Source organism: Histoplasma capsulatum (genome assembly GCF_000150115.1).
Source record: "Histoplasma capsulatum G186AR genomic scaffold supercont2.3, whole genome shotgun sequence".
Lineage (NCBI taxonomy): Eukaryota > Fungi > Ascomycota > Eurotiomycetes > Onygenales > Ajellomycetaceae > Histoplasma > Histoplasma capsulatum.
The window spans coordinates 2,424,078-2,450,075 of record NW_025544803.1 but is presented as its reverse complement, the minus strand read 5'-3'; the positions used below and the strand labels follow the sequence as shown (position 1 = coordinate 2,450,075).

Sequence of the window (25,998 nt, the reverse complement as noted above, 5' to 3'; positions counted from 1 at the left end):
CGAGCAACCTTGTCCAATCATATGGCCACTGAGAGTATTTTGTGCGAGTAAATGACGGCCACATGCTGGTGAGTCTCCACATCGTCTTTGTAAGTCGTCAAGATTCATCAAGCGCATTTCATTCACCATCCCTCCAAGTCTCGAGCACATTGTCGCTATGTACATCTTTGTTATTTATTGCTTGGGGGAAGAAGAAAGACTCTTGCTTGCATATCAACTATCATCCGTCCACAACAATCGTTAGCCAATTATCGAGATTCTACGCCTTCCGCTTACTCGCATGGTGTAGTCAAGCCCCTCCTGTTGAGTTTTTGGCAAGCATTTCTTCCAAACTCTCCTCCAAACTCTCCTCCAAACTCTCCGCCAGACAATGGCTTTCATGCGATCATGATCGCCAAGCCAATGAAATTGTGGCGCCGTTTACCTTTCTACTGGTAATTTTATTAGCATACTTGGTTGAACCCCATGACTGTCATAATTCCGGAAGCGACCCCCATAGAAGAAGAAGAGGGATGGCAAAAAGAGAATCTGTAAAAATTTAGGTAATCTGACAACAGTGACAAGTGAGGAAAGCGCAAAATTGATATGGCGAAGCAATGAAATGGCTGAAAATGATTGTCAACGAATTGACGCCTCTCTGCGTAAGCCGATCCCAGTCGAATCCCACGCCTCCACAATGGAACTGCCGATTTTCAGGAGATGGCTTTTTTGGCTGCTTTAAACGGATTCAGCGTTTCAGAAAACAGCTTGACATTTCTTCCATGTTCCGCGAGCCAGTAGAGCCGCCCACGACCTTGCATGGTGCTCATGACCAAGACAGCCAAGACAGCCGATACTTGGAGCCTCCCCTAAAAAAGTATAGTGAGAACTGGCGCCCTACCCTTTCTGGAGCGCTCTCAGGAAACAGAAAGATGTGTCACATTTCTGTTTGACATTTTCGCTTCGATTCTCAGGTTCCCTGCCCGTAACTACCTCCATGCGCTTGGAAAAACGGGGATAGGGCTCATCCATTCACGTTCTTGTGTCTTGTGTGGCTTCTCAGCAGTCATCAGCTCATGGACTTCCGGCGCCCTGATTTTAAGGTCGTGGCGCGAAAGCAACCAGCAACAAAATATGATATAATTTGGCCAACCATGTAGGAATGAATGCCTGACTGGTGCTGTGATTGTCTCAGAAGCGCTCATGGGCTCGAATTAGTCCAACTTCCTTGCTCGTCTTCCTTTTTGATTTGAAGTAAAGCTACGTGCGCACCTTCAGGTTTCAAGCAAAGCACGGCTAGTAGGAAAAGCAAGCGTCGAACCCGTTCGCCAACTCCTAACCAGGGGTATCTATAGCAAATTATCGAACGGACATACAATCGTGATGATAAGGCAAATACATATGGTGGAGCTTAACAACCAGATTCAGATGTCTCGTCAAAGGAAAAAAACCACACATCTATTAGCTCTCGCGTCCGCAGCTGCCACTCGTTTGGAACAGATTAGCAGCTCTGCAAAACCAACGCTTCGGGTTACCTCGACATGGATGAATGCTGGGTTGGGATCCCATCCCATTGATCGTCGTCGTTGAGCTTCCATGGACAAATTTACTGGACCCATTATTATCATGGTAACGGAAATTTGATAGTTACGTTTAGCGAAAAGCTGTTTGAATCGAGGGTCATGACTTTGTGTTTCGATTTCTCTTGACTCACACAGCAAGAGTTCCCGATTTTCCTTCGCCATACAAATACTTCGCTGATTTCACTTCCCCCCCTTGTGGGACAAACTTCCGAAAACCATCGGGCCTGAATTTACCATTTGAATACCACTGTATCTTCGCTCGGAGGATTTATACTTATACCGTAATTTGGCTAATTTACACTCGTTCTAAATTGATTACGCTGCGTAAGCCTTACATTTACATACAAATTATCTGACATTTCAAAGTATGTTGACTGTCTTAACTAGTTTGAATGGTTCTATATTATTCATTTAAGATTAGGGCTAACTAGTTAGTTAATTAAGGATTAACGCCTGGGAAATACGAGAGTTACATCATCTAGAGATTGAGAGGTGTGTGAGATAGTCAACTAAATATCGCTGGAATGTAACTTTACTGTTTATGTTTCTCGCAAAATCTTAGACTATCTCATCCAATTTGTTGCTAGCAAAAAATCCTGCATCCCTGATGTGACAACATCCATATCCTGATACAGAAATCAGAGGATCAGTTTCAAAGGGAATCTTTATTCGTGCAAGGTAACGTTATGCTAGGTATGAACATAATTCGAATATCCTCTTCGACGATCGCCAGGTTTTCCTCCAACCAAAAGAGCGTTGGGTTGAAAGGTAAACAGGTCGTCTGGCACCTCCAGGGGGACTATTTACAGCAGGATTCTGCTAAGTTCAAGCGTTAACGGAATTTCAATGCAGAAAAGGATCTATTCCAGTTCACTTGAGGCCGTTTTGTATACGACGAGAGCGGTCATTTCAGACGGCGGTGTATTCGGTTCGATCTTAAGTGGATCGAGATGCTTGCTGCAAACGCCGTCGGTGCTGCACGATGCATCAAAGATCAAGAAATGCCACGACAGCCTATATAACAAAGCTGACATCCTAACTATGAATATAGGTAGAGAAGTCGTTATTGGAAAGGTCCCGAACCCGAACACTGGCATCCGGCATCATCAATTGGTGTACTGGTACTATGCTCTACAGATTCTGCCACCGCAGGTGTATGCTTGGAATTCCCGAGTTGACGGAAACAATCTGGTCAGCGCAGAGTCTATTGTGATGATAAAATGCAAGGTATACCCCTCGCCCAAATCCAGGAGCGTTTCAGCTGCAAGATTGGATCAAAATATGTTTGCTATTTTTTCAAATTCTGAAATAAAGGGCGACTGCAGCCAAATTCTCTCATTCCGAAACCTCCACTATTGCAAGGATATCGAGTTAGCAATGCCAAGGACTCAACTGCATGTTGACGAAGCAGAGCAGCTTGTTGATAGTTCCCAATTCGCTAGAGGCCCTGCTGTTAGCCGAGAATAGGTTGACAATACCAGATGGAATCTGTGATCATGGCCCTTTAAGCCACGTCTTCCTATCCCATTTCTTTCGCATCTGCCCATTATCTTACGCTGGCCTTCGCTTAGCAATTGTGTTTCGAAAAGCTACTGCTGTTAGAACCTCCCAACAAATACCTAAGCAACTTGTGGTGTTTATCAGAAACAGCCTCTAGGACAGGCCACCTCCGGCATAATGATATCCATTTGGAAATCATATATATGTCAATCCCGCCAGCCTCAGAGAATTTCTTGGCATCGTAGACTGGAAAATCCGTGCAAATAATCACTCTTTTTGACCATTGCCGAACCCGGACTTCCTTGGCTAGGAGGGACCAGGCTTTGCCGACCCAATATACCTCCCCACTACACCGCAGCCTCCCTTATTTTGTTTACCACCAATCAGTTCCATATGTTTTCAGAATAAGGTTGGGAATGGAAATAAGGTTTGGAATGGAAGAAAGAAGGAAAATAAAGAAGCGTGGAGGAGAAGATCTTAAACTTCCTCTAATAACCAAAAAAGTTGACAACCTTGATCCGCCATTCGCGCCATTCGCGCCATTCGCCCGTTGCTACAAAGCTGCATCGTTACATCCCAGACGGCAATAAAAAAAACCAAGAACTCTGCAAAATATAGCGCCTATCGATTCGGGAGATCTGAAGCTGGCTATCTTGGATATCTTATCCAAAATATCGCCGTGCGTGGTGAAGCGCATGCCTGAGAATTATTGCTTGACCTGAGCGATGGATGGTCGCAAATTTTCTAGGGTCCAAAATTCTCTATTGAGTTCCCAAAAGATGAAATGACCGAAACCGAAAAGAAATGTACAGGCTGCTAATTCGATATTAAAATCATGCTTACAATCAAGGAGCAGTTGAGGGCCTTGAGCCCTGAAAAGGGCCTCATCGGGTACCGTAATTACGAACTCGCGATGATAAAATTGCGGCAGTTCAAATCAGAGCTCATGGATGCACTTGTGAAGAATGATAAAGATAAGGAGATATTTTTGAAATATTGGCCGTTTGATTGCCGAGAGTGCCTCGCACACGTAATCTCCCTCGCAAGCACACAAGATTGCGATTGTTTACGTACAGCATATCCACATGATGGGTGCGAAGAATTTTTTCCTATCGCAAGGCCAAATACAAAGTAAACTCACAGAAGGCACGCACAAGGACACGAAAGATATGGAATGACCAAATGCCATAAATCACCTGTGAGGCTACCCGGGCATCTGTTCAATAATCAATGACCCTTTCCAGGGTTAATATTCCCTGGAGCCTTTTGTGATTGACCCCAGCTTCCGCACCATTGATGCAAACCTCTTCTCCCCCACCCTCGAGCTTTCCAGCTTTTCTGTCATCCATTTCTTAAAACATATTACCTTATTAGTTAATGACAAATTTCATTTTCCCAAGAGTCAATTCGGTGGAATAATGTGCATGATCATAGATCCACCGCTGCAAATTGTCAAAACATGAGTCTTTTTAGGTCCGGAGAAGATCTGTCCCAAACGTTGACCTCCATGGCTTAAGCTTATCAGGAAAATATGATCTCCTCTTGATTGAGCGGCTGTGATGAGAGATCACAACAATCTTCTGCTTCAGACCTGCTTCTGTCCTTCTAGTTGAAGTGATTGCATTCATCAATCACTTTACCTCATTTGCATGTTTAACAGTACGGTTTTCAACAATTCAGTTCGCAACCTGATGGAAGTCATTAATCTTGTGGGGCTCAATCTCCTTGGCTTCAAGTAATATTTGTGGATGTCAGGTATGTCCCAGAAGTTGTAACATTTTTCAAATCAACCCTTTTAGCTCATTACAATCAATCAGCTATTCAAAACTGGCTCTGCCCAGCTGCTTGATAGAGCCCATGTGAGATACCAAAGATTCATGGTTTCCAAGAATTAGGTCGGCTGCTGTGGATAGCTTGCACTGGGTACTTGTTCCTTCGCGGACAAATCTTGAGTGAGCTCGTTTTGCTCAACTTGGCGTACTATTTTCTTACACGCATTTGATTCATTTTTGAGTCGTGATGCCCCGTGATTCAACGGGGATCTTCGATAAGGTTCCAATAGGCTCACATGATACATCGGGCTCCCATCCCATGCGCTTCTCGTATTTGCCGATACCCGCGTCGTCGAACTTCGAGATGTGTTGATCAAGGCTCGGGAGTCAGAAAGCCTCGTTTTTGAAGCCCCAACTCCAGTGCCTGGTCAAATATTTGAAATGTTTCCGCATCCCAGTTTGGCTGTCAAAGAGGCCAATTTAGTTTCCAAAAATGTCTCAACCTTTGGCGAGGCAGTGGAGAAGAAGATATGACAAGGTTATCTGATCCTGTCGTCCTTGAGTATACGAGTGTCCACGCCAACTTTCTTTGAGTGGTCATCCAGTGCTCGATTCCAAATCTGTCTTTTTTCAAGGAGGCACCATGAATTCCTGGTCCAAATACCTTTTGCATCAATTGGGCTAGTCGTTTGGATCTCAATTAAACCCGCAAGCTTGGCCCCTTGCGCTTCACGGAGTGGTGGAGGTTATGATACTAACTGAAGCTCAGCACAACATCAGAAGCAATTCTGACTTCCAGTATTGCAATTCCGGCACCGTCGTGATCAGCACATATCGTTGAGCCATCTTCGCAGGCTGGAGATGGGGCCTGTGATAACTCACGACCACCACTTGTTGGGATATGACTTGTTACATGACCTCTTGTATTCCCAACCGCAGCCAGCCTGTCATAAATTAAAACGACTTCCATCCTGGCTTACCTACTAGAAGGTTTGATCTTGTCCTTGTGGGATGATCTCCTTTATGATTTTGTAAATGGACAGGATCTTTCGAGAAGAAAAGAGATACTTTCAATAGTCCAACAAACACATCAACTTCTTTCAAATTTTCAGGCATTGAGAAGGAATCGTACCTCATCAGTTGCCTCACCAGGACCTCCATTCTGCCATTCTGTCAAACCATATGACAACCTGTTGCGGACTAGCGAAGAGTCTCTGATTACTTCTTAACATACTGATCAACTTGTAGTTTCATTCAGGCTTAGAATCCAACCTGGAAATCGATGACCTGTTTCACTTGAGATCGTTGGGTTGGAGACTTCTGAAATATAGCTCCTAGTTGTCTTTATTGAAACGATTGACCGTTTTCTGCGCTCGTTTCAATGTTCAATGCGCTCAATTTTCAACCAACGAAGATGAACAACCGGATCTTCTGCCTCACATTTATCAGGAGGGCCAACCCCCCCAGCTGCCGACTTATATCTTCCGAGTACGCCCTTCGCTATTGGTTCTTTGAAAAATCTTCGCAACGGCCTTCCTTGCATAATCATCTATTTCTGGAAAGCCTCGATATGTCACAATATACATACTCTCTGACCTCCATACGTATTCATAATCGGGAACCTTCCCAATTTTTGTTATCAGCATATATTGCGAACATGCTATTATTAGGTCCAATAGGCCTAGGAATATGTGAAGATAGCAGGGGAACCAATATGGCACCTACTCTGAGCCTGGAAAACTTCGTCACCATAGGCTGCTGAAGCGCTTAGACAGTAATATTCTTTCGGGGTGCCAGGGGCTGTGATGAGAATCGTTCGCGTTTCCAATCGCTCACGGTTTTGTGGCCGTCGCCGTTACCACTACTCCCATATTGCCCACAATTATCAATCTTCCACTCTCGCAACGGAGAAGAATCAACCTCACGAGGGGAAAGGATTTCTCCCTTTGCACCAACCAGCAAGAAGCAATATACCAGGATATGCTGGATATACTCAAAAGCCAAAGCTCCACAAGAAAATGGTTGGGATATTGAGAGACGCTCGATAGGGAAGCAATCAAAGGGTCATATATATTCAATCATAGACACATTCGTGTTTCTCCCTGATAGATAGGATATCGCTTTCAGGCAAATTAGGACAAAATTTGCGAGGATGCTTTCAAACAAAGAAGAATCATCGCATGTCAACTTTCTTCGGGCTCAATGTCAGCTACAGGTATCGAGCTGTGGAACTGCTTTTGGATATTTTCAAGCACTCAATCCCCTGTATGTAGATTCCTTTACGGGCGGGCTAATTGAAAGAAAATAATGTCATCATTATTGAAACTTCCCAGCTAACACTGCGCTTCATGCAGTCGCATCAACAGTGAGTTTCCCGCTTCAAACGCTCATGATCCTGAACGCCTGTACGCTGCAACGCTAGCAGCATGCTTCTGTCTATGAGCAGCCCTGAAGGTTGTCTCTCGTGCATATACTGATCCGTACTTAGAAGCTCTGACGCCTGTTATCTCAATGACTATAATGCCGAAAATTATCAGCTTCTCAAGCGCATTAGTCATTAGTGGCGATGAGGAGGGGAAAGTATTTCCAGGGGCTTTTATTTCTGCAAGAATCATCGACTGGAGAATTTTCTCGGTCGAATTCGAGCTTGTTTCATATCCGCGCGCAGACAAAGGGTAGTAGGGAAATGGATTCAGAATCAGTGACCCACAAACAAGGTCCAGAGTTCATGAAATTGATTGGATCTAAGGGTTTGATGCTGAATAGATTTTCTCTCTTTTCTGCGGCATAGGCTTACATTCAGGGTTTCAAACCTGTTGAGACTTAGCACTTTCTTTCTCTTCTTTGAGGATAGCACATGGCTAATCACTAACTCGTGCAAAGGATCCAGCATTCATATCAAACCACAAGTTAGAGCTAATAACTGTGTTATTCCTTGGTATGTTTAGATCTTTGCTTTCTGGAGTGGTGATATCTGTCCAAATGTGGTAGTGTAGAATTGGACTTTTACCACTAGACTAAAAGGACAATTCTCCTATTCATAGGGCTTTAAGTTCACGCCTACCTGGTGGTCTTCATACCAGGAATATTCACCGAACTTCACACAGGGCAGAAGGAATACCAGCCACATAACGGCAATATCGACGAAATCAAGGTTCTTGAAGACCAACGCGACATGCCAACCAGACAGCACTTCCAAGAATGGAGTTTAACTCGTGGCCATTCAAAGATAACACCGCCTCCTAATCCACTGTGTTGCCAGTGTGGAGTGCTTATTTCCTTTCCTTTCCGAACGGTTCGCAGCATCGCACAGAGAAGCCTCAGAGAGGATTTTGAGCACCTAGCAGAAGGTTGAGCAACAAGTATTATTGCACCACCCTTCAAATGATTGAGAGAAAAGGCAAGGCTTCACTCAGGTTCCCCATCCCCCCACCTCAACCCCCAAACCGTGGAAATTGGACGATCGGTGAAAGCTCGTAGTCAGGCAGCGATGGTGGCGTGTCTGTCCGAGACTCTCTTGTTCTCCACCTAAAAGCGCCAACTATTCCAGCACTAGGTATGCTCGTATTACTTGGTTTGAGCCCCGTCAGACCCTCAATCAGCGGAAGAGCCTGGAGACCTTTTTGGCGGTAGACCAGTTTCCGCAAAAGCGTTTCGTCAAAATAACCCGTCGAAGATACGCACGTACCAATTCTCGTTGTTAAGCTCGGCCCTTCGGGGGACCAAAAGGGTCCACCAAACAGTCCATCAATCGCAGAACGACCAATTGAAATACCGATCACAATCCTTGTGTGCTTCAGCGCATTCAGCATATCCTTGATAAACGGATTGACAGTTAATTATCTCGTGCTTTTCGGTCCCGCTGTCGTATTCTGGGGATGTATCGATGTGAGACCTGCTCTAATCGTGTGCGTAATTGGTCGCTTCTCAGGTCCAGAATGGCTGACTAAATTATTGAGTTGCTTACAGCATCACGAACCATTTTGTAGTTCATTGACTAACTCGCTTCTTACATCCATCTGCTGGAAAGGGAAATTGGACCCTGGAACAATGCTGTGAGGTTTTCGAGTTCCCTTTTCTGCCCAACGCTGATGCATTCTTCCTCTTGCCAGATTCTTTCCGCGATGCAACACCTGCTACTCTTCTGTGAACGTTTGGAGTGGCTCAAGCAGGCCCCACGAGCCGCAAGAACGGTTGTGGGGAAGTCAGGGTGGAGGGATTCCCAGTCTCCGCAACGCCGATACTATTTATCGGATCTTCGGGATGATGAACAGACACGGGCAAGGTCTTCACCGTTGTCACCGCTAGATAGAACGGTCATAACTCGTGGAACTAGGAGCTATGTCCAAGAGTCAGTCAGCCCTACGCCAAGAAACAATCTGTGCCAATCACCGTTGATCATAAATGATTTCATGATTCATGAATCAGGAGCATAAAATTTGAAGTCGTGTTCAGAATCCACCATCTAAGACCCGAGTCCATTTATTATGCAACTCCACGGTTCGCTTTTCTCATGGTTACACCCGCATCTCGTTATCTGGCTTCTGACTGGACAATAATCTTCCTGAGAACCACGCCGCGCCTGACTGGTGGGGCCGAATTCACCGTCAAATTTCTGCTCTAACACTCTCATATCAAAAGAGAGCGGAAAGTCGCTCGATCACCAGTTTAAAAGACTAAATCCCTTATTCCATGCATTCTGATTACCATGGTTTATATAGTATTGAACATGACATAAACGATATATGCTGAGAATATGGGTTAGATCTGTTGGTGTTTTTCTGCCCTCCTAGGATTCAGCGGATTATCCGCGCTTCACGTCTCATAGCTATCAAGGGCTTAAAACAATGGTCGAAACCCAGCCCGATTATCCAGGGAGAAAACGAGAGCTCTCGTTCGATTTCTGATCGTGTTTCAACTTCCTCGGTTCGGCGAGGAAGAGTGGCTCATGGCTCTTCTTTAATCGTGATAACACTTTGCAAGCAGTATCCCAGCACCGGCGGCTCTAGTCTTTAATGTTGATTCTGGCTCCAAATCACCTTCTAGTGTGATAACTGAAAGATTAGCAATTATCAGTTCTAAGATCATCTCAAAATTATAATAGAAACTTACGGCTTTTTCAGAATTGCGTGATATTTCCGCCTAAACTGTCCTTCAAAGTTGGTATCGGAAATAGGACTTGTGGACACTTCACTGATGGTCTAGAGGGCTAGGAGGACGAGGTATGGACTTAAAACAGTAGTTACGAAAGGAACACGGACGAACTGGGTGACTTACAGCAAATACCGAAATCGATCTAACCGGATGATCAATGCCTTCGTTAACTAACAAAGTAATGAAGTTTTACTGCGTTCATCCCTTGTTGGCAGCCCCTGTCTTTTTCCTTTCCCGTGTGCCACAGAAAAGGCCTCTCCAAACCCATGTTGATGGGATGGAAAGCTTGTCAAGAGGAGTGGGGAGAGGCATCGCCGACCAAGTGTGAGATGAGAGTCGAGGTTTATCAAACTATTCTCCATTCCGTAGCGAACGAAGCTAATCTGTAGAGGCTGAACATATACCTCAGAGAACATTCAGCAGCCGGGGACTATGACATGGCAAGATCCCAATCGTCCACGAATAGCACCCGCTTAAACTATGGCGCCCAATTGTTGCATACTTCGTCCACTTCGCCATGTGCAACACTAGATCGGTGGTGTATCTGGGAAAGCTTGCCGTGCGTGCTGTGATGCGAGTCCTTGCCAATAACCACTAACAATATCCCTGTCAAAGCGCTGAGCGGAAGTGCACAGTAGTTTCTCGACTCATTAGCGCTTGGGGCCAAGTGTTGGTATGAGCAGCGATATTTTCGGCATCATGATCCTAATAAGGAAATTGATCTAGAATTGTGAGGAAGGTTTTATGGAGAATCTCGCTTATATTATGGAAAGATCTTTTTCTGTTGTTTGATCTTCGATGGTCAACTTTAAATGTTGTGCTATGTGGCCATCAGCCCGATATAAGGTTCATTGCTCTTACATTTAAATATCAAATTTCGTTATAGAATCGTTTCTTTCGAGCGTATTCTTCATTTCCACTGGCAATTGACAATGGATTATACGTTTGCCGCCTCGCCTCCCTTCTCATCTGAAAATTCACATTTTCCTTTCGGAGTTGAAGTAGCAGAGAGTGCTTCGGATCTATCCAGCCCCACATCTCCCAATGTAAGCCTGCCTCAAATTTATATTGTCTGGATTGTAGCTGATGGATGAATCTAGGGAATATCTCATCCAATGTGTACATACACGGAGAGCCCATATGACATGCTTTCAGTTGGCAACCCTCCAACGCCTTATTGTGATCCTATGGCGGGGAAGATTCCAGTAGAATATATTGGTTCAACATCGCTTGATGGACATGATGGAAGACGAAGTAAATCAAAAGATAAGGAGAAAGTCTCCAGCATGCACCTAGTAAGCATTGATATTCAATACAACCCCATGTTCCAGATTCGGCCGCTTAGTTAATTCTCAAAATTCAAAGAGACGTCGCGCCCAAAATAGAGCATCTCAACGAGCCTTTCGAGAACGAAAAGAAAGACACCTCAAAGGTCTCGAAAGCAAACTGCAAGATCTGCACAGCAAACACCAGAATCTGCTTCAGTCCTACCACCAGCAAACAGAAGAAGTACAGCAGCTCAATATTCGCATTCAACAGCTGACCGCAGAGCTCGATCTTTTGAGATCAGCGACCGACGGCACAATTGGCGAAATTCTAATGCCTGACAAGTTTGATGTCGTCCCGTATCCTATGCTGGCGGCTTCTGGTCCGCAACATCATTGTGAGGAAGCGTTCAAAATAAATAGCGATTTAATGGCATACCCGCCTGAATACTATGATAGACTGTAGGAAACGAAGAAGTGTGGGGAGGGGGCAGTATATTGAAGATGACTTGATGATATCCTTTTTCCTAATCTCTCACATCTGGGGGTTGGCTTGTGAATGCCACACAAGCTCGGTGCTTATGCAGGGTTGATTATTCCTGCTTTCGTAAAAGTGGTTTTGGGAATATGCGAATTAGTTAGTTTTAATAATGGAGTCATGCGGTGCATTTTCACGATGATTTGGGAGAATTCCACGACAATCTTCTTTTTGCTAGTATTATTGGGCTTGACCATTCCCTGCTCTCAGGTGTTTCGTTGCACAACAAGTACCTATCTCCTGGCAGATACCGCTCATACGCAGTATACTTCACAACCTTTAATGCAACCCCATCTTAATAACTTAGTGTATAAATAGGTGCGCTGTCCCTCCCTAGGCGCCACCTCCCCACTTAGGTTTTTTTTTCCATCTCAAGAGTGGGAAGTTCAGACAACCTTTACGTCGTCCGCCTGGCGAACATCGTAATACTAACAAGTCCTGGAGGCACCAAATATCAATGAAGCGGAGATCAAGTCAGCCAACCAGAGACCGGCACCTAAACATCTTGGCATCCCATCAGGACCAATGGGAAGCCGAGTAAGCAGATCGGGTTCCATTTTGGGAATAGCATATCGCACTAACCTGAAACTGTTAAGCTTAAATGATGCATAATCCGCCCTAAAATTTAGCCGCAAAAGGGGCTGCGCGCTATCTTGAACAAACTTCCCCTCTTCAGGGTCTCGGCAACGCAAAGAAAAATGACGATATTGTCTTTGAAAATAGTGGAACACCGGTGCCAGCCGTCCTATTCATGCCTTTTTCTCTGTCATCCCACCCGAACCAAGCAGGGGTCCTCTCGTCAGCTCCAAAGAGGATTCAAACATCCCCAAATCCCGAAAATAGAGTCAAGGGCCCCCAAGGATAATTTGCCATTATGCATGCCAAAAAAATAATGTCGAGCATTATGTTCTTTAGGCTACTTTGCAGCACTTTGGTCAAGTCTGATTAGTATTGAATACCGACTAATCCCGTAGGGGAAAGATTGCTTTTTGAGATCGCGAATTCCGGGAGGAGAGGTCCAGCTTTGACGTGAGATGTTCGTTTTGCTGTGGGGTAAAGGCGGCACGTATCAAGTAGCGCGGGAAAAGAGAGAAGTTCTGAAACTCCTATATTTTGCAGGAGTTAAAGGTTGAAAGTGGCTTGGATCCCTTCCCCTCCCCCCTTCACGATAATCTCGCTAGCTTGCAATATTTGGGTCAGGCCTCCCTCCTGCTTTATTCTACAGGCATCACAGGATTGCTAAGAAGCAATAGCCGAGGTCGTTTAATAATATGTTACGGCTTGTCTTCAATCATGATGCTCCTGATGAAGACGTTGACCGAACAGATGGTAAGTCGCATTTGGCAGTCTGCTGACTTGGCGATAGACAGCCATGGATGATTGTCCTCCCCATTTGACTCCAACTGCGACTCACTTCAACAGCCTTATGTTACCGTTTAGAGTTAGTATATTTCGGGATTTTGCTCATAAGCGAACCCACGGGGAAACCATTCATGACGTTACCAACCCTCCGCCCAGGCTCAATTAACCCAGCTAGGCATTCACAAAACGAATCTGCTGGTGATGAATATTAGTGGTTGATGGTCGAATCCGGCGGCTAGGGCAAGCCTAGCCTACCCTATTCGTGTATGCCCACTGAGATTCTCAATCTGGGAATCGTGCCTGATTTAAAGGAGTCAACTACGCAGATTCCCTCTTCAGTGACGTTGATTTTAAAGAGAAAGCTAGCTATACAAAGTCACGGCAGCTACGGTGATCCACGTTGCATTAGACTACCCGCAACATTGGGATTTCCAATATGATCTTTGGGAAGCAAGAGTCATGTATATGGTTGGGACCAATGGTGGCTGATATCCAGGCCCCAGATATCGGTGGACGACCACCGAGACTAACAACTTCTGGCGGGCCCATGATCGTGGTTCAGTCTCGGTGATTGAACGCCGTAGGTCAGCAACGTCGGACGTCCGACTTTTTTTCGGGAGCCGCTTCTGCACGGTCCAAGTGGTATATCTCCTGCTGCTACAAAAAGCCGCAGCTCGAAAGCACAGCTGCAGCTTGACAAAAACCCTCAAGAGGCACAGACGCTCTATCCGCCATCCGTGTTAGTTTGACTGCAGAATCATACAGTTTCTCAACTGTCAAGCTCCACCTCTACCATTGCACGGCCAAGGCCAAGGCTTCCCTACGCACAGGCGCAGAGACCGTTTCGCCAAGTGTGACTCCGTGGCAGAACAGCTATATCTTATCGACGATTCTGGAAGGATTGTTTTGTTCGAACCAGGTGTGAATACTAGTACAGGCGCGATTAGCGCTGGAAGCTAACCCCACTAGCCGCCAAACTTTTGATGTCTTCCACCCAACTTTCAAACAGTGCAACTCCGTCGAACGACTTGGGTCCTAGATCAGATTTGCTTGCAGGTTTTGCAGGCTGTTCTCACCATTGGCGTTCATTTTGGATATGGTATTTGATTGAGTCCCTGACCATATCCTCCAGTGTGATAATTCTCTTGGTTATGTCGGAAATTCCATCGTTGCCTAGCTGAGGATACTGCAGCGCTCAGAATATGCTTCCTGGCCGAGCGGGTTGGACTTATCGGCGAGCATGGGCTATTTCAAAAGTTGCCTGGATGCTTTTCCTTGTATTTCACTCGCCTCTCTCGGGTCGCACCATCAAGACCTGGAGGTGAGGCAAGGTAACTTCCACTATTGCCCTCCCCACCACCCGTAGCTGGTCCCTCCATTCTCCAACCTCTCTCTTTGCGATTCAATCTATATCACATGCTATCCACCGTTTCATATCTACTTTAGCCTATTGGCTATCGCTTCTGAATTCAGATGCGGCGCTCTATTATCATATTGTCTATCATAATGTCTTAAAATTATATGAGCGTACACTGCGGATTGTAAAATGGTCTGAGTCTCTTCTACCAATGAAAAGGCTGGATATGCTAGAATTAGCAATATGGCAGTATTATGCAGCGACTCAATTGTAACGTCCCATGTCTTTTGGAAACGGATTAGTGAATAATCATATAGTTCCCTCACCACGGTTACAGTGAATTCTGGTGTGTCTCCTCGTACCGCTAAATTTTATGGCAGTAAAATAGGTCCTAACAGGTAGCTCTAGTGATACTTGACGGCATATCTACCCGTAGGCGTTAGAACGGGAGAAGTACGGGAATCCTAAATAAATTATTAGAATATTCGAAATCATGGCTTCAGATCAGGAGACGCCAGAGCTTCTGCCATGTTGCAGCAGCTAAAGTCAGCAAGGATGAGTTCAACAGTGCCTTTCAATGGCAGCTGGAACAAAATTACCTAGGGATCCAGCGAATGGCCGAATGCTGCGAGCAACATTGCTCCCAGCTTTTCAAAGAAATGACAGCTCATAATCGCTGGATACCATGTGCCGGCAAACCGATCGGTGGCTGGCTGCTGGTATTTGTATGCCAAGGGCCGTTATGTGTACACCATGGTAGATATACTATTGGCCGGACCAGATTTCTATTGACAAAATGACAGAAGGAACTTCTTCTCGCTTCCGACGTTTTTTTTTTAGCTTTGGTATCATTATTTTTTTTCGGACAGTCCATGTACAGTGCAGCCCACATTAAAACCATTGCGGATATGCCGGTAGAGCTCTCCATCCCTTGAGAACGAAATCCCTGAAGAGATACCAGGAGATAACAACAAAGTTCCTTGAGCATACCCTCAGTTTCAAAGGGAATGCCCAGTCATTGCTTTCTTCTGCACGGCTGAAAAGAATGAGATATCACTTGCGGATAGATCAAAATTGACTGTACGGCTTGCGTGTATAGCACACGATGAAATCCGCTTCAGCTTCGTTTGGGCACATAAATTGGGTAGATGGTTTTCTATCATGTTTCCAGTGGCACCGTGTCGTGCTGTTGCTAGCCGGTGGCCAGTGGGGGGTTGGTAAAATGCAAGCCCTTGCAGACGCAAACTTCAGCTCCGAACTGTGCGGATTCCCTCATCCTTTCTCTTCTTCGGTTTTCCCCACTATTACCTTGGAAACACTATTACCTTGGAAATGTGTGTTCCGTACGATACACCTGTTCGTTTTGATGGGGAAGAGACAAAAGACTACCAATTTGTTGCAATTGAGACTGGAGAGTTGTTGGGCTGCTTGCTGGCAGGAAGCTCATTTGGGGAATTTCGCGTCCCAAATTGATAGAAACAAAGAAAGTATTGCCTCCACGATGTTACGGATAACAAAACATAATTAGTGGATATAATCGCGAAGAGGTGAGCAAAGCAATAGTACCAAGCAACAGGCAAGATTGTATACCAGAGTCAATGCCCGCAAACGGCAGCAGAAAATGACCATAATTCGCGTCTTGGGCTGTTCTCCTTCGCATTTAGATATACGCCCCATCGGATTTGACGGTGGGCCCTTAAAGATTCAATTTTCAGGCCCGCATGCATGGTCTAAGTAAAGCGCTTGTTCTAGCAAGAATGAAGATGAAGCTCTCTCTGTATACAACAATACATGCCCGTTCCAATAAACGCCAATAAAACACTGCGGGAACCTGTAATTTTCGTACCCAAGCCGTCATCCATCGCGGGGTTGGTCACAAAAAGTCCTAGCCCTAATTTCTGTTTTGGGCGCCAGAACCACTTCTCTCCTGCTCGGCCTTCTTCTCCAGATTCTCCTCCGTATGCCATCTCGCGGCCAGCGATCCCTCTCTTTGCTCCTGTATAAACTCCCATCCCGCGTCTCTTATTCCTCATCGCCTCTCTCTCGTTCCCCCGCCGTCTTTTGTCCTTCTACTCCCCCGCAAAAACGCACAATGAGCGAACCCACTCACCCCACTATCAAAGGTACGCTCTGTCCTCCTCGCGACGAAGATATCTCTCCCACCCTGCCACGAATTTTGCCGTGTCAATGCGGCTTACAGGCTCTCATTATACTCTATGCTAACTCCGCAGTTTTGAATTTGATTGCATTGAATTAGATGGCTGGTTCTCAGAAATTTCCGATATGTGGCCAGGCCAGGCAATGACGTTAAAAGTCAATCAGATTCTTCACCATGAAAAATCTAAATACCAAGATGTTCTGGTATTCGAGAGCAGCGACCATGGCACTGTCCTTGTGCTGGACAATGTCATCCAATGTACAGAACGTGATGAATTCTCGTATGTAATGACGATTAAATGTGCACCCAACCCCTCACCCCAACAGTCCCCGCAACCCCCTTGTCCCCTCCCCCTCCTCCTCCCCTCCCACGGGTTATGTAAAATGTGCTTTGCTTTCCCAGATTAACTCCCGCCAATTAAACTAGATACCAAGAGATGATCACACATCTCGCGATGAACTCCCATCCTAACCCCAAGAAAGTGCTCGTCATTGGTGGAGGTGACGGAGGCGTCCTGCGCGAAGTTGTCAAGCACGAAACCGTCGAGGAGGCTATCCTCTGCGACATCGACGAGGTACGCAGACAGCGGATCTCATGTTGATTGCCAGGACAAAAAAATCTCACGTCGAACAAATACAGGCCGTCATCCGCGTCTCCAAAAAATACCTCCCAGGAATGAGCGTCGGCTTCCAGCACCCTAATGTAAAGGTGCACGTGGCCGATGGATTCAAGTTCCTCGCAGACCGCAAGAACGAATTTGACGTCATCATCACCGACAGTTCGGACCCAGAAGGACCAGCAGAGGCCCTGTTCCAGAAACCCTATTTCGAGCTGCTGTTCAACGCCCTGCGTGAAGGCGGTGTCGTTACCACTCAAGGTTGTTCGTCTATCTCCTTCCCCAGTTCTTCTGCACGTGCGATTACTGCCCCAGAGAAGAAGGAAAATAAAAGGAAAATGCACATGCACAATTCAAACACACCAACGTACACATATCGTTCTGTATCCTTAAAAGGGCATATATACATATAAACATATATACACCCTTCCACACCTCACCCCCCATCACACCACCTCACCCCCTCCCTCACCAAGGCGAGAAAATCACCTCCACCCCAAACTTGCTGAAACAGAAGTGCTAACCCCACACCCTCCCTCCTTCACTCCTCTTTTAACCCCCAACAGCCGAAAACCAATGGCTGCACCTCTCTCTCATCACAGATTTGAAGCGAAACATCCGCGAGATCTTCCCCGTGGTGGAGTACGCCTACACGACGATCCCCACCTACCCCTCGGGCCAGATTGGGTTCATGGTCTGCTGCAAGGACGCGAGCAGGGACGTGCGCGAGCCTGTGCGCAGCTGGACGCGCGCGGAGGAGGAGAAATTGTGCCGGTATTATAATAAGGAGATTCACCGCGCGAGCTTTGTTCTGCCGAATTTCGCCCGGAAGGCGTTGGATATGTAGAAGGGGGTGCGGGGAGAAACAAGGGCGCAGTTGAGATTTTTTTTTTTCTTCTTCTTCTTCTTCTTCTAATATGTATTGCCTTTTTCCATTGAGAGGCAAGGCAAAATTCAATTAAAGGGCGAAAGTGAGTGGGTGAGAGGGACTTGAAAAGGAATTGATTGAGGAAGGGCCTGCCTGTCCAGTCGTATGAGGAGGGAAAAGATAAGCAAAAAAGAAGGATGTATGGGGAGTATAAAAAAAAAAAAACACCAACCAAAAACAAACCATCAGCTAGCAGACAAAACTAATGAATAAACGAAATAGCCTAGACAAACGGGCGGGGGACCGGATTCATCTTAACTCTCCCGCTTGTCCTGATAGTTTAAGATTAACTAGACGAATAAGGTGTAGTTTTAAGATACCAGATAGCGTGACCGTCTCAGACAAATTGGCGGGGTTATGAATCTATTTCCCCCTTTGCTCCATGTTCGATTTATTTTATACATTGATCTATTTCTTGACTGTTTTGTTTTTCGTTTGGAGAGGAGCAAGAGGTAGAACAACCAACCAACCAACCAACCAACTAGCTGCAATGTCCTCTGCAATCACATTTTTACCTCCTATGGCGACAGGAGAGGCTCACCATGTTAAAAGTAAACCCGGCATGATAAGGCCCGCAGGGACATACAGTTCCCTTCCCAACTTCTCATGCCCAAAATTATATATTCGGAATGCGGCGCGTCGTAATAAGAATAAGAAAAAGGAGCAATTTTGTATTTCTCATTTTATATCATCATGTAAGAGCCGAGGCGGGATAGATCTATGCAATTCCGAAAAAAAAAAAAAAACCAGGAAAGAAAGGAAACGTGAAAACTGGGAATGAAAAGTTTTTGTGGGAGGGGGTTGAATACCAGGAGGGAATGCCCGAGCAAAAAGGATTAAATGGAAAGCTACCTCGGTGGGAGGAAAAAACGAAAAGTAAAAAAAAAAAAAAGGAGAGAGAGAGAGAGAAGAAAAAGAGAGAATTCACTTTCTCATCTTTCGTTCTCAACGTGCGTTCTTACGACTTCTTTCCTTTTTCCCTTTTACATTTCCTTCATTTTCAAAAAGCTCATGACACCTCCTCAGAGATGAGAGTTTTATCTGTTAAAGAGCACTCAGAGTCCGTATAAGCGTGTTTAGATGATTTGCTGGAAGGCACGGTTGAGAGGAGAGCGGACGGAGGCACCCTTGTAGAAGTCGATGGTGGCCACGGCGCGCTTGCTGATGCCTTCAGGGGTGAATTCGAATTTCTAAAAAAAAAAAAGTAAGCAGATAGATCAGTATTTTTCGCCTTCACATTTTAAAACTAATGAAGAGAAGCTCTAAGATCTTTTTATTTTTGTTTGGTGGGAAGTGAGGTGTATGGGGATGGGGGTAGGGTGTTGTTTGTGGTTCTCTTGGATTGCAACAGTAGCTTTTTTCCCCTTCTTTCTTGAACTCACCTTGTACACCTCCTTGTAAGGACCAGAAGCACCGAAGCGGTTAAGACCGAACTGTTCGTGTGAATATCGCTCCCAGCCAAGGGTGCTCATGACCTCAACGGACATGACAGGGATGCCGTCTGGGATGACGGAAAGTCTGTATGCCTTATCCTGGACATCAAAGACCTCGAAACAGGGGATGGAGGCAACGCGGGCGACAATATTATGTTTCTCCTTGAGGTACTTGGCCGCGTCAATGCAGAGACTGACTTCCGAACCAGCACTGACAAGGGTGATGTTGGCGTTTGGCGTCTCAAGAGCAACGTATCCACCACGGATGGCTTTCTCGATGGTGGAGCTTTCGAGCTGTGGCAAGTTCTGGCGGGTCAGGGCCAAGATGGAAGGGGTATGTCGCGATGTCAAAGCAGAGTAGTAAGCGGCACTTGTCTCGTTACCATCGGCTGGGCGCCAGACCATGATGTTTGGCAAGGCACGGAAGTGGGCAAGGGTCTCGATGGGCTGATGAGTGGGGCCATCTTCACCCAGACCAATGGAGTCGTGGGTTGCGATATAGATTATGCGGACTTGCGAAAGTGCAGATAGGCGAACGGAACCGGCGGCATAAGACACGAAGTTGAGGAAAGTACCTCCAGCGGGGATGAGGGTCCCGTAAGCAGCAATGCCGTTCATGATACCGGCCATTCCATGTTCTCGCACACCATAGCGGAGGTAGCGGCCGGACCAATCACCGAGGCCAGTGCTTGGTGGCTGGAAGTCAACAGCGTGCTTCCATCTGGTGTTGTTTGAGCCAGTCAAGTCGGCCGATCCGGACAAAAGCTCGGGGATAACATTGTGGATCTTTTCGAGCACAGTTTCAGACAACTTGCGGGTTGCAACTGCAGCATCGCTTGGGGAGTATCTAGGAAGGTTCTTCTCCCAACCTTCAGCAAGTTTCCCAGAAAGCCGACGGACGAAATCAGCATGTTCGTCAGGGTACTTGGATGCATATTGTTGAAGAAGAGCATTCCATTCCTGCTCCCTGGCAGCGCCCTCGGTGGCCTTCTTCCGGTAAAGGTCATAGACCTGCTGGGGTACGACAAAGCTTTGTTCAGGATCGAACCCGAAGAGCTGCTTTACTCCCCGGCAGTCATCGGGTTTCAGGGCGTTTCCATGGACTCCACCGGTTCCCTGGAGCTTTGAGCCAAAACCGATGGTTGTCGTGACTTTGATGACGGTTGGCTTATCCTTTACCTCCTTCGCCTTCTGGATAGCAGCCTCAATGCCGGCGAGGTCATGGTTACCATCCTCAACATGAATTGTGTGCCATCCATATGCCTCAAATCTCTTCATGACGTCCTCAGTGAATGCGACGTTGGTATCGCCATCTATTATCATTTATCCCAAAGTAAGTCCAAAAATGTCTGCTTTGATTCCACTGCCTTAGAAGGGAGGAGAAAAGAGCACGATTACTCACCGATAGAGATATGGTTGTCATCATACAAACAAATCAAGTTGCCTAGCTGAAGATGACCAGCAGCACTGGCTGCCTCACTGGCAACACCCTCCATCGCACATCCATCGCCGAAGATACAATAGGTGTAATTGTTGATGAGGTCGAAGCCAGGCTTGTTGAACACGGCACCAGTATGGGCTTGGGCAATGGCAAGGCCAACAGCATTGGCGAAACCTTGACCTAACGGTCCAGTTGTTACTTCAACACCGGGTGTATCATGGGCTTCGGGATGGCCAGGGGTAATGCTATCGATAGTCTACGGAATGTCAATAACGGAAATATATATAAGGGGCACTAACTGTCAGGCGATTCAGGGCAGGCCACTAACCCGGAAGGCTTTTAAGTCATCCAACGAGACAGCATATCCAAACAGGTGGAGTAAAGCATATTGGAGCATACAACCATGTCCGTTCCTATCCACAAAATGTTTTCAAAGGTTTTATTTAGCTCCACCATCCCGATAACAGGGAACGCGCAATGACGTAATACTTGGAACGAAATTGGGAACGAAATTGTTAGGGGCTCCAGAGCAATCGAGGGACTCTGGGCCACCTTTAACAAATTTCAACTATCACAATCCACAGTCTTCCCGGTCAAGTATCTGCTGTCCTACTAAAAAAAAATTTTTCGAAGGGAAGGGCAGTATTTGAAATGAGGGGTGGAAAAGCAACAGGCGGCGGAATGCGCGGGGTATGCAGAAAAATGGACAACATAGCACGTACGAGAGGACGAATCGATCCCTGTTAACCCAGTTGGGGTTCTTAGGGTTGAAAGTCATAAATTTGTTGAAAAGGACATGAGCAGTTGGCGCCAGTCCCATTGGAGCTCCGGGATGGCCGGAGTTTGCTTTCGATGTGGCATCGACCTAAGGATGGAAGAACAGAGTGTCATGTCCTGTTAGCAATGGATCGTGAGAGGAGGCAGGAATTCACAATGTAGTCAGAGATATTAAAGTAAGTCTGCGAAAACGAACGAATGGCATAGCATGGGTAGAGGGCGTTGCTAGAAGCTGGATATCCAAAAGTTGTATGTTGGTGTCCCCGCCCCGCGTCGGTACCCCGCCATTTAGACAGCGAGAGAGGGGGGCAATTGACAGCAGAAAAGTCACTCACAGCCAGCACTCTGATGGTGTTGATGGCCAATTGGTCGACATCAGTGTAGCTCCCCATGGTTGCGGTGGATAAATCTCGAAAAGAGCAGAGGAGGAGGGGTGGGAAGGCCGAAAAAGAGGTGTCTCAAGCTGACTGTCCCAGGGAAAAAGTTGGCAGAGCACAAGGATATCTAGATCTCAGCACGATGGGCACACGGAGAGGACAATTAGAGATCTTGGATGGACAGATGGGGATGGCGAAGAGTGATAAATCAAGCAGAGAAGAACTAATGAAGTGGAAGTGGAAGTGGAAGAAGCCCGGCAGAGGTTGGTCGAGGATGTTGAGACCGGCAGGAGATTGGCGGGGCGGCTTGGCGGCGGAACAGCCCAACACAAATATTACCAATCTTACAGCAGTGTGGGACGGAGGATGTGTGCACTTTTGATACAAACGGCCCTTTCTCTGGAGCTAAACGGCGTCTGCAGAAATGGAGGATCTCTGTTGAAAACGAAAGCAGCCCATCCCCACCCTGAATCGCATTGTCTTTGATGAAATCGCTCGTGGGTGTCCGGGGCTCTGTGGTCCGTGAGAGCTTCGGGACTCCATCATTGCATAGAATGCGATGGTGGGTTATAACCCCTAGTTAGTGCTACTAGTCGCTCCACGTATGACAGCATCCTACATTCATTCATTCTCATTTTTGCCTGATTTATCCCCCACAGGTGCAGAGTACTGTATACGGCTGTTGCACGGAAGTTAAATATGCGCAACGCATGCCGCTGAATAACCTCGAGAATTCCCAAGGTAATATGGCTGGTTAATAATCCACCTACATATTACATCTGAAAGGGCCCACTACTAGTTACTACTAGTAAGTTATTCATACTAGTTTCATTTTTTGAACAAAAAAATCCTGAATGCATTCGGGTTTTTGGTGTGGTTTTGACCTGCATAGAGGGGTAAATTGTCTGCAGGCACCATAATCACCAAGGAAAATATGAAGGAGTTAGAAGAATTCCTGAGAGTCAGTCGTTGCGTTACGCTCAGCAGGAGCAAAGGTTGAAGCAACAAGCGAATTGGAGTTTTGTGCCCCTCATTTTGACACACAAATGTAACAATGGTGTGGTGCTGTGGACTTGTGGCTAATCCATAAAAATAGATACGCATTGCCGTATTCCAACTTCAAGAGATTGGACTTCCACAGTCTAGCAAGGAAGATCCAAAATGTCATGGCTAAGCGGCCGTTTTTTTGTTGACATCATGAGAAGCCTGGGGGCGCCAACATTTTCCGGTCTATATCTACATCTATCTGATTATTTCTATATCCATCTATCCGATCCTCACCGACCTTCTTACCGGCGAGTGATAGCGGCATATCCTATATCTGATTCGATCTATATCGTTCTTTATTCGATTCTATATCGATTTTTCGGTATCCGAACGACCAAAAATGTCACTATCTTGGACTCCTCCAAGAATTGGAACTTGTGGTACAAGATGATGCTAAGTCTTGCCATAGAACTAGAAGTATTAGATTTTATCAGTGATGAAAAACCTGATTGCATCAGTCAAATACCCAAGCCAAATCCTCCAGAATTCCTTACCGAGCATACCATGGAAACAAAGATTAGATTGGGATATGGAGAATACCAAGTATAACAATGATAGAAATATCTATCGAGGTAAGGTAGAAGGTGTCAGTAGAATCAAGCAGGGGATCTTTAGAAGAGTATCCGCCAGTTATCTAGGGATAGTTGCTAACTAATAGAAATGATCTCGTTGATGTCAAGGACCTTCTAATTGCTCTTAAGGAGAGCTTATCCCCAAGGACCGCGGACCGCCAATACAGAAGTATCAGAACCTACAAAGGGTGTCTAAACGGGACGTAGATAGATGGTTAGACGGCACTTTTGATATATGAGAGGGCTTCTTCTATTCCAATATACCTAAATGCTTGATTTCTTTTTCAATCAAACATCCAAGCATCTAACCATCTCCGACAGATATCGACATAACGATTGGTCGCTATACGGGCTCATAACTATAGAACATGCAATCTTGTGTGAAAGGTTTTGTAAAAACCACAATGCCAAAGGAATCAACCCTTAAGGTAGCCAGCCACCTATTCCTCAAGATATATAATGCATGATTCATACTATCTTTCAGTTGGCTGTCTAACTAAAGGTTATTGCGTATACAGAAAGGCCTGCTTGAGTCGGGAGAGCACGCCATTTTGTCATTTGCGATGTTTGAGGAGAATCCAAGCCGATCCAACCTCTCTTGTGGGTTCTATATTATCGTTGCTGGTCTCCTTTTCTTACACGCGGCCAAATTCAACACTGACTGCCGTCCGGTCAAGCAGGCCGATCTGCATTAACTTACCGAATAAGAAGCACCCGTTATGTAGATCGGATATGCAATGAATTTATCTTCCTGTAAACAATTTTTGATATGTTACGCTCCATTCCCTACATCCTTGAATTCAGTGCCTAATCAGTTCAATCGGTTGGGAATAGTCATGGGCTGTGGGAAGAGTTGTGAGTAAAAACACTAGCTACAAACCAAAAAGGGAGCAATACGTGTCAAGACTCAATGTCGTCCAGCGTCCGTGGTTGAGAATCGTGTTCTTGTCATTCCGACGTTCAGCATTTTAGCCTCCTACAAACGGCCGCGCGCGAGTAAACGACAGAGTCGACGACGGTATGAATACTTTTCTATGGAAAATATGTTGAGTGCCGGCCAAGGCCTGATGGTTGTTCCAATTTTTCTAATCCCTCATTCTCCTTCCGTTGAAGATAAGAGGTTTTCATTTTCTGATCTCCTTTATTTCTTTTGCCTACCTGGTTCGCCCCCGAAATTCCGACATCGCACTGCTGTTTCGTTTATATAGACGCAAGAAAACGCATGGAGAAAAATCTTTCCCTTCCCCGGGATCCGCTCAGCAACACACATCCCACACCTTTCCTTTCTTTTTTCTTTCTTTTTTTGGAGAAAGTAACGAAGAAAGACAGCCAGAGCCAGCCAAAATACTGCATTAAAAATGTTAGGTGGGTGTCGTATTTCATGCCGCCGATGCTGTCCCACGCATCCGGGGGAGCCTTGTATCGGTTTAGCCGTTGGTGTGAAATTTCGTTCATGTAATGTGAGCATGAGGACTTTCTTTCTTGCTTTTGATGATTGGAGTGGTTGTACTGAACGTTGCGCCGCATGTTATATATCCCACCGTAAAGACAAAATCAGTCATCTATATCCCGTGCCGAAGTGGTAGACGAGGAAGAAAGTGATATCTCGGGATCCCCCTTCCTCCGGATTCCAATTTCGTGTTGGTGGACTCCCCCCAATTTCGCAAGCGCATAGCAGTATTAATAATGACTTTACCAAACACAAAAGGTATCCGAGATGCGAGACTTCGTACCCGTGGCCCGATGGTCGGCCACAACCGTGGAAAAGGTGCCGGCGGAAGGATATCGAAATTATAAATAGGGTTTCCTGGTCCAGCGGTATGGTTGCGAGTTACCTGTCCTGCGGTTCCACCAGCGTACAATGCGAAACGTAGGATACAAGCGAGCGGGCCGTCTCACAACAGATTTTATATAGCTAGAATGTAGACTGTTAATAAATAGTTCTATATAAGTTTTATCTAATTTACTGCATTATTTATCAAGATGTTTTTTTCAATATTAGAGAATATCTGATAAAAATTGACAACTAGAAGATCTTCAAAAATATTGACTTCTTTAAATATATATATATATATATATATATATTTAATCTCAATACAGTATAATTCTCATAACTATTTCTACATAAAAAGTATTGAA

The 25,998-nt window shown here is 45.7% G+C and overlaps 10 protein-coding genes across 10 annotated transcripts; 6 read left to right on the top strand and 4 right to left on the bottom strand.

The window, feature by feature from the left end:
* Positions 1-1,055: 1,055 nt before the first annotated feature.
* On the top strand, positions 1,056-3,029 carry HCBG_02981 (phosphotransferase enzyme family protein; the record flags this gene model as incomplete). Its single annotated transcript, XM_045430030.1, has 5 exons — positions 1,056-1,135; positions 1,335-1,535; positions 2,007-2,054; positions 2,221-2,330; positions 2,614-3,029. The coding sequence occupies 5 exons, from the start codon at positions 1,056-1,058 to the stop codon at positions 3,027-3,029; spliced, it is 855 nt and encodes a 284-aa protein (XP_045289925.1).
* An 868-nt stretch (positions 3,030-3,897) lies between these two features.
* HCBG_02980 (uncharacterized protein) lies at positions 3,898-4,197 on the top strand (the record flags this gene model as incomplete). Its single annotated transcript, XM_045430029.1, has 1 exon — positions 3,898-4,197. One exon carries the CDS (start codon positions 3,898-3,900, stop codon positions 4,195-4,197), a length of 300 nt encoding a protein of 99 aa, XP_045289924.1.
* An 868-nt stretch (positions 4,198-5,065) lies between these two features.
* HCBG_02979 (uncharacterized protein) lies at positions 5,066-5,995 on the bottom strand (the record flags this gene model as incomplete). The annotated part of the gene is made up of 4 exons (XM_045430028.1): positions 5,066-5,191; positions 5,403-5,515; positions 5,594-5,778; positions 5,967-5,995. 4 exons carry the CDS (start codon positions 5,993-5,995, stop codon positions 5,066-5,068), a joined length of 453 nt encoding a protein of 150 aa, XP_045289923.1.
* Positions 5,996-8,268: 2,273 nt separating this feature from the next.
* On the bottom strand, positions 8,269-8,816 carry HCBG_02978 (uncharacterized protein; the record flags this gene model as incomplete). Its single annotated transcript, XM_045430027.1, has 2 exons — positions 8,269-8,649; positions 8,802-8,816. 2 exons carry the CDS (start codon positions 8,814-8,816, stop codon positions 8,269-8,271), a joined length of 396 nt encoding a protein of 131 aa, XP_045289922.1.
* A 2,104-nt stretch (positions 8,817-10,920) lies between these two features.
* Positions 10,921-11,719, top strand: HCBG_02977 (uncharacterized protein; the record flags this gene model as incomplete). Its single annotated transcript, XM_045430026.1, has 3 exons — positions 10,921-11,034; positions 11,089-11,283; positions 11,354-11,719. 3 exons carry the CDS (start codon positions 10,921-10,923, stop codon positions 11,717-11,719), a joined length of 675 nt encoding a protein of 224 aa, XP_045289921.1.
* Positions 11,720-13,065: 1,346 nt separating this feature from the next.
* HCBG_02976 (uncharacterized protein) lies at positions 13,066-14,242 on the bottom strand (the record flags this gene model as incomplete). Its single annotated transcript, XM_045430025.1, has 4 exons — positions 13,066-13,204; positions 13,409-13,453; positions 13,685-13,877; positions 14,230-14,242. 4 exons carry the CDS (start codon positions 14,240-14,242, stop codon positions 13,066-13,068), a joined length of 390 nt encoding a protein of 129 aa, XP_045289920.1.
* Positions 14,243-16,477: 2,235 nt separating this feature from the next.
* Positions 16,478-18,131, top strand: HCBG_02975 (spermidine synthase; the record flags this gene model as incomplete). The annotated part of the gene is made up of 5 exons (XM_045430024.1): positions 16,478-16,633; positions 16,768-16,948; positions 17,095-17,242; positions 17,308-17,545; positions 17,851-18,131. The coding sequence occupies 5 exons, from the start codon at positions 16,603-16,605 to the stop codon at positions 18,129-18,131; spliced, it is 879 nt and encodes a 292-aa protein (XP_045289919.1).
* A 727-nt stretch (positions 18,132-18,858) lies between these two features.
* On the bottom strand, positions 18,859-22,427 carry HCBG_02974 (transketolase TktA; the record flags this gene model as incomplete). The annotated part of the gene is made up of 6 exons (XM_045430023.1): positions 18,859-19,402; positions 19,595-20,958; positions 21,048-21,342; positions 21,415-21,499; positions 21,809-21,951; positions 22,199-22,427. 6 exons carry the CDS (start codon positions 22,253-22,255, stop codon positions 19,289-19,291), a joined length of 2,058 nt encoding a protein of 685 aa, XP_045289917.1.
* On the top strand, positions 22,383-23,414 carry HCBG_02973 (uncharacterized protein; the record flags this gene model as incomplete). Its single annotated transcript, XM_045430022.1, has 4 exons — positions 22,383-22,592; positions 22,900-22,981; positions 23,152-23,201; positions 23,337-23,414. The coding sequence occupies 4 exons, from the start codon at positions 22,383-22,385 to the stop codon at positions 23,412-23,414; spliced, it is 420 nt and encodes a 139-aa protein (XP_045289918.1).
* Positions 23,415-23,816: 402 nt separating this feature from the next.
* Positions 23,817-25,067, top strand: HCBG_02972 (uncharacterized protein; the record flags this gene model as incomplete). The annotated part of the gene is made up of 4 exons (XM_045430021.1): positions 23,817-23,859; positions 23,989-24,062; positions 24,378-24,530; positions 24,747-25,067. 4 exons carry the CDS (start codon positions 23,817-23,819, stop codon positions 25,065-25,067), a joined length of 591 nt encoding a protein of 196 aa, XP_045289916.1.
* Positions 25,068-25,998: the final 931 nt, after the last annotated feature.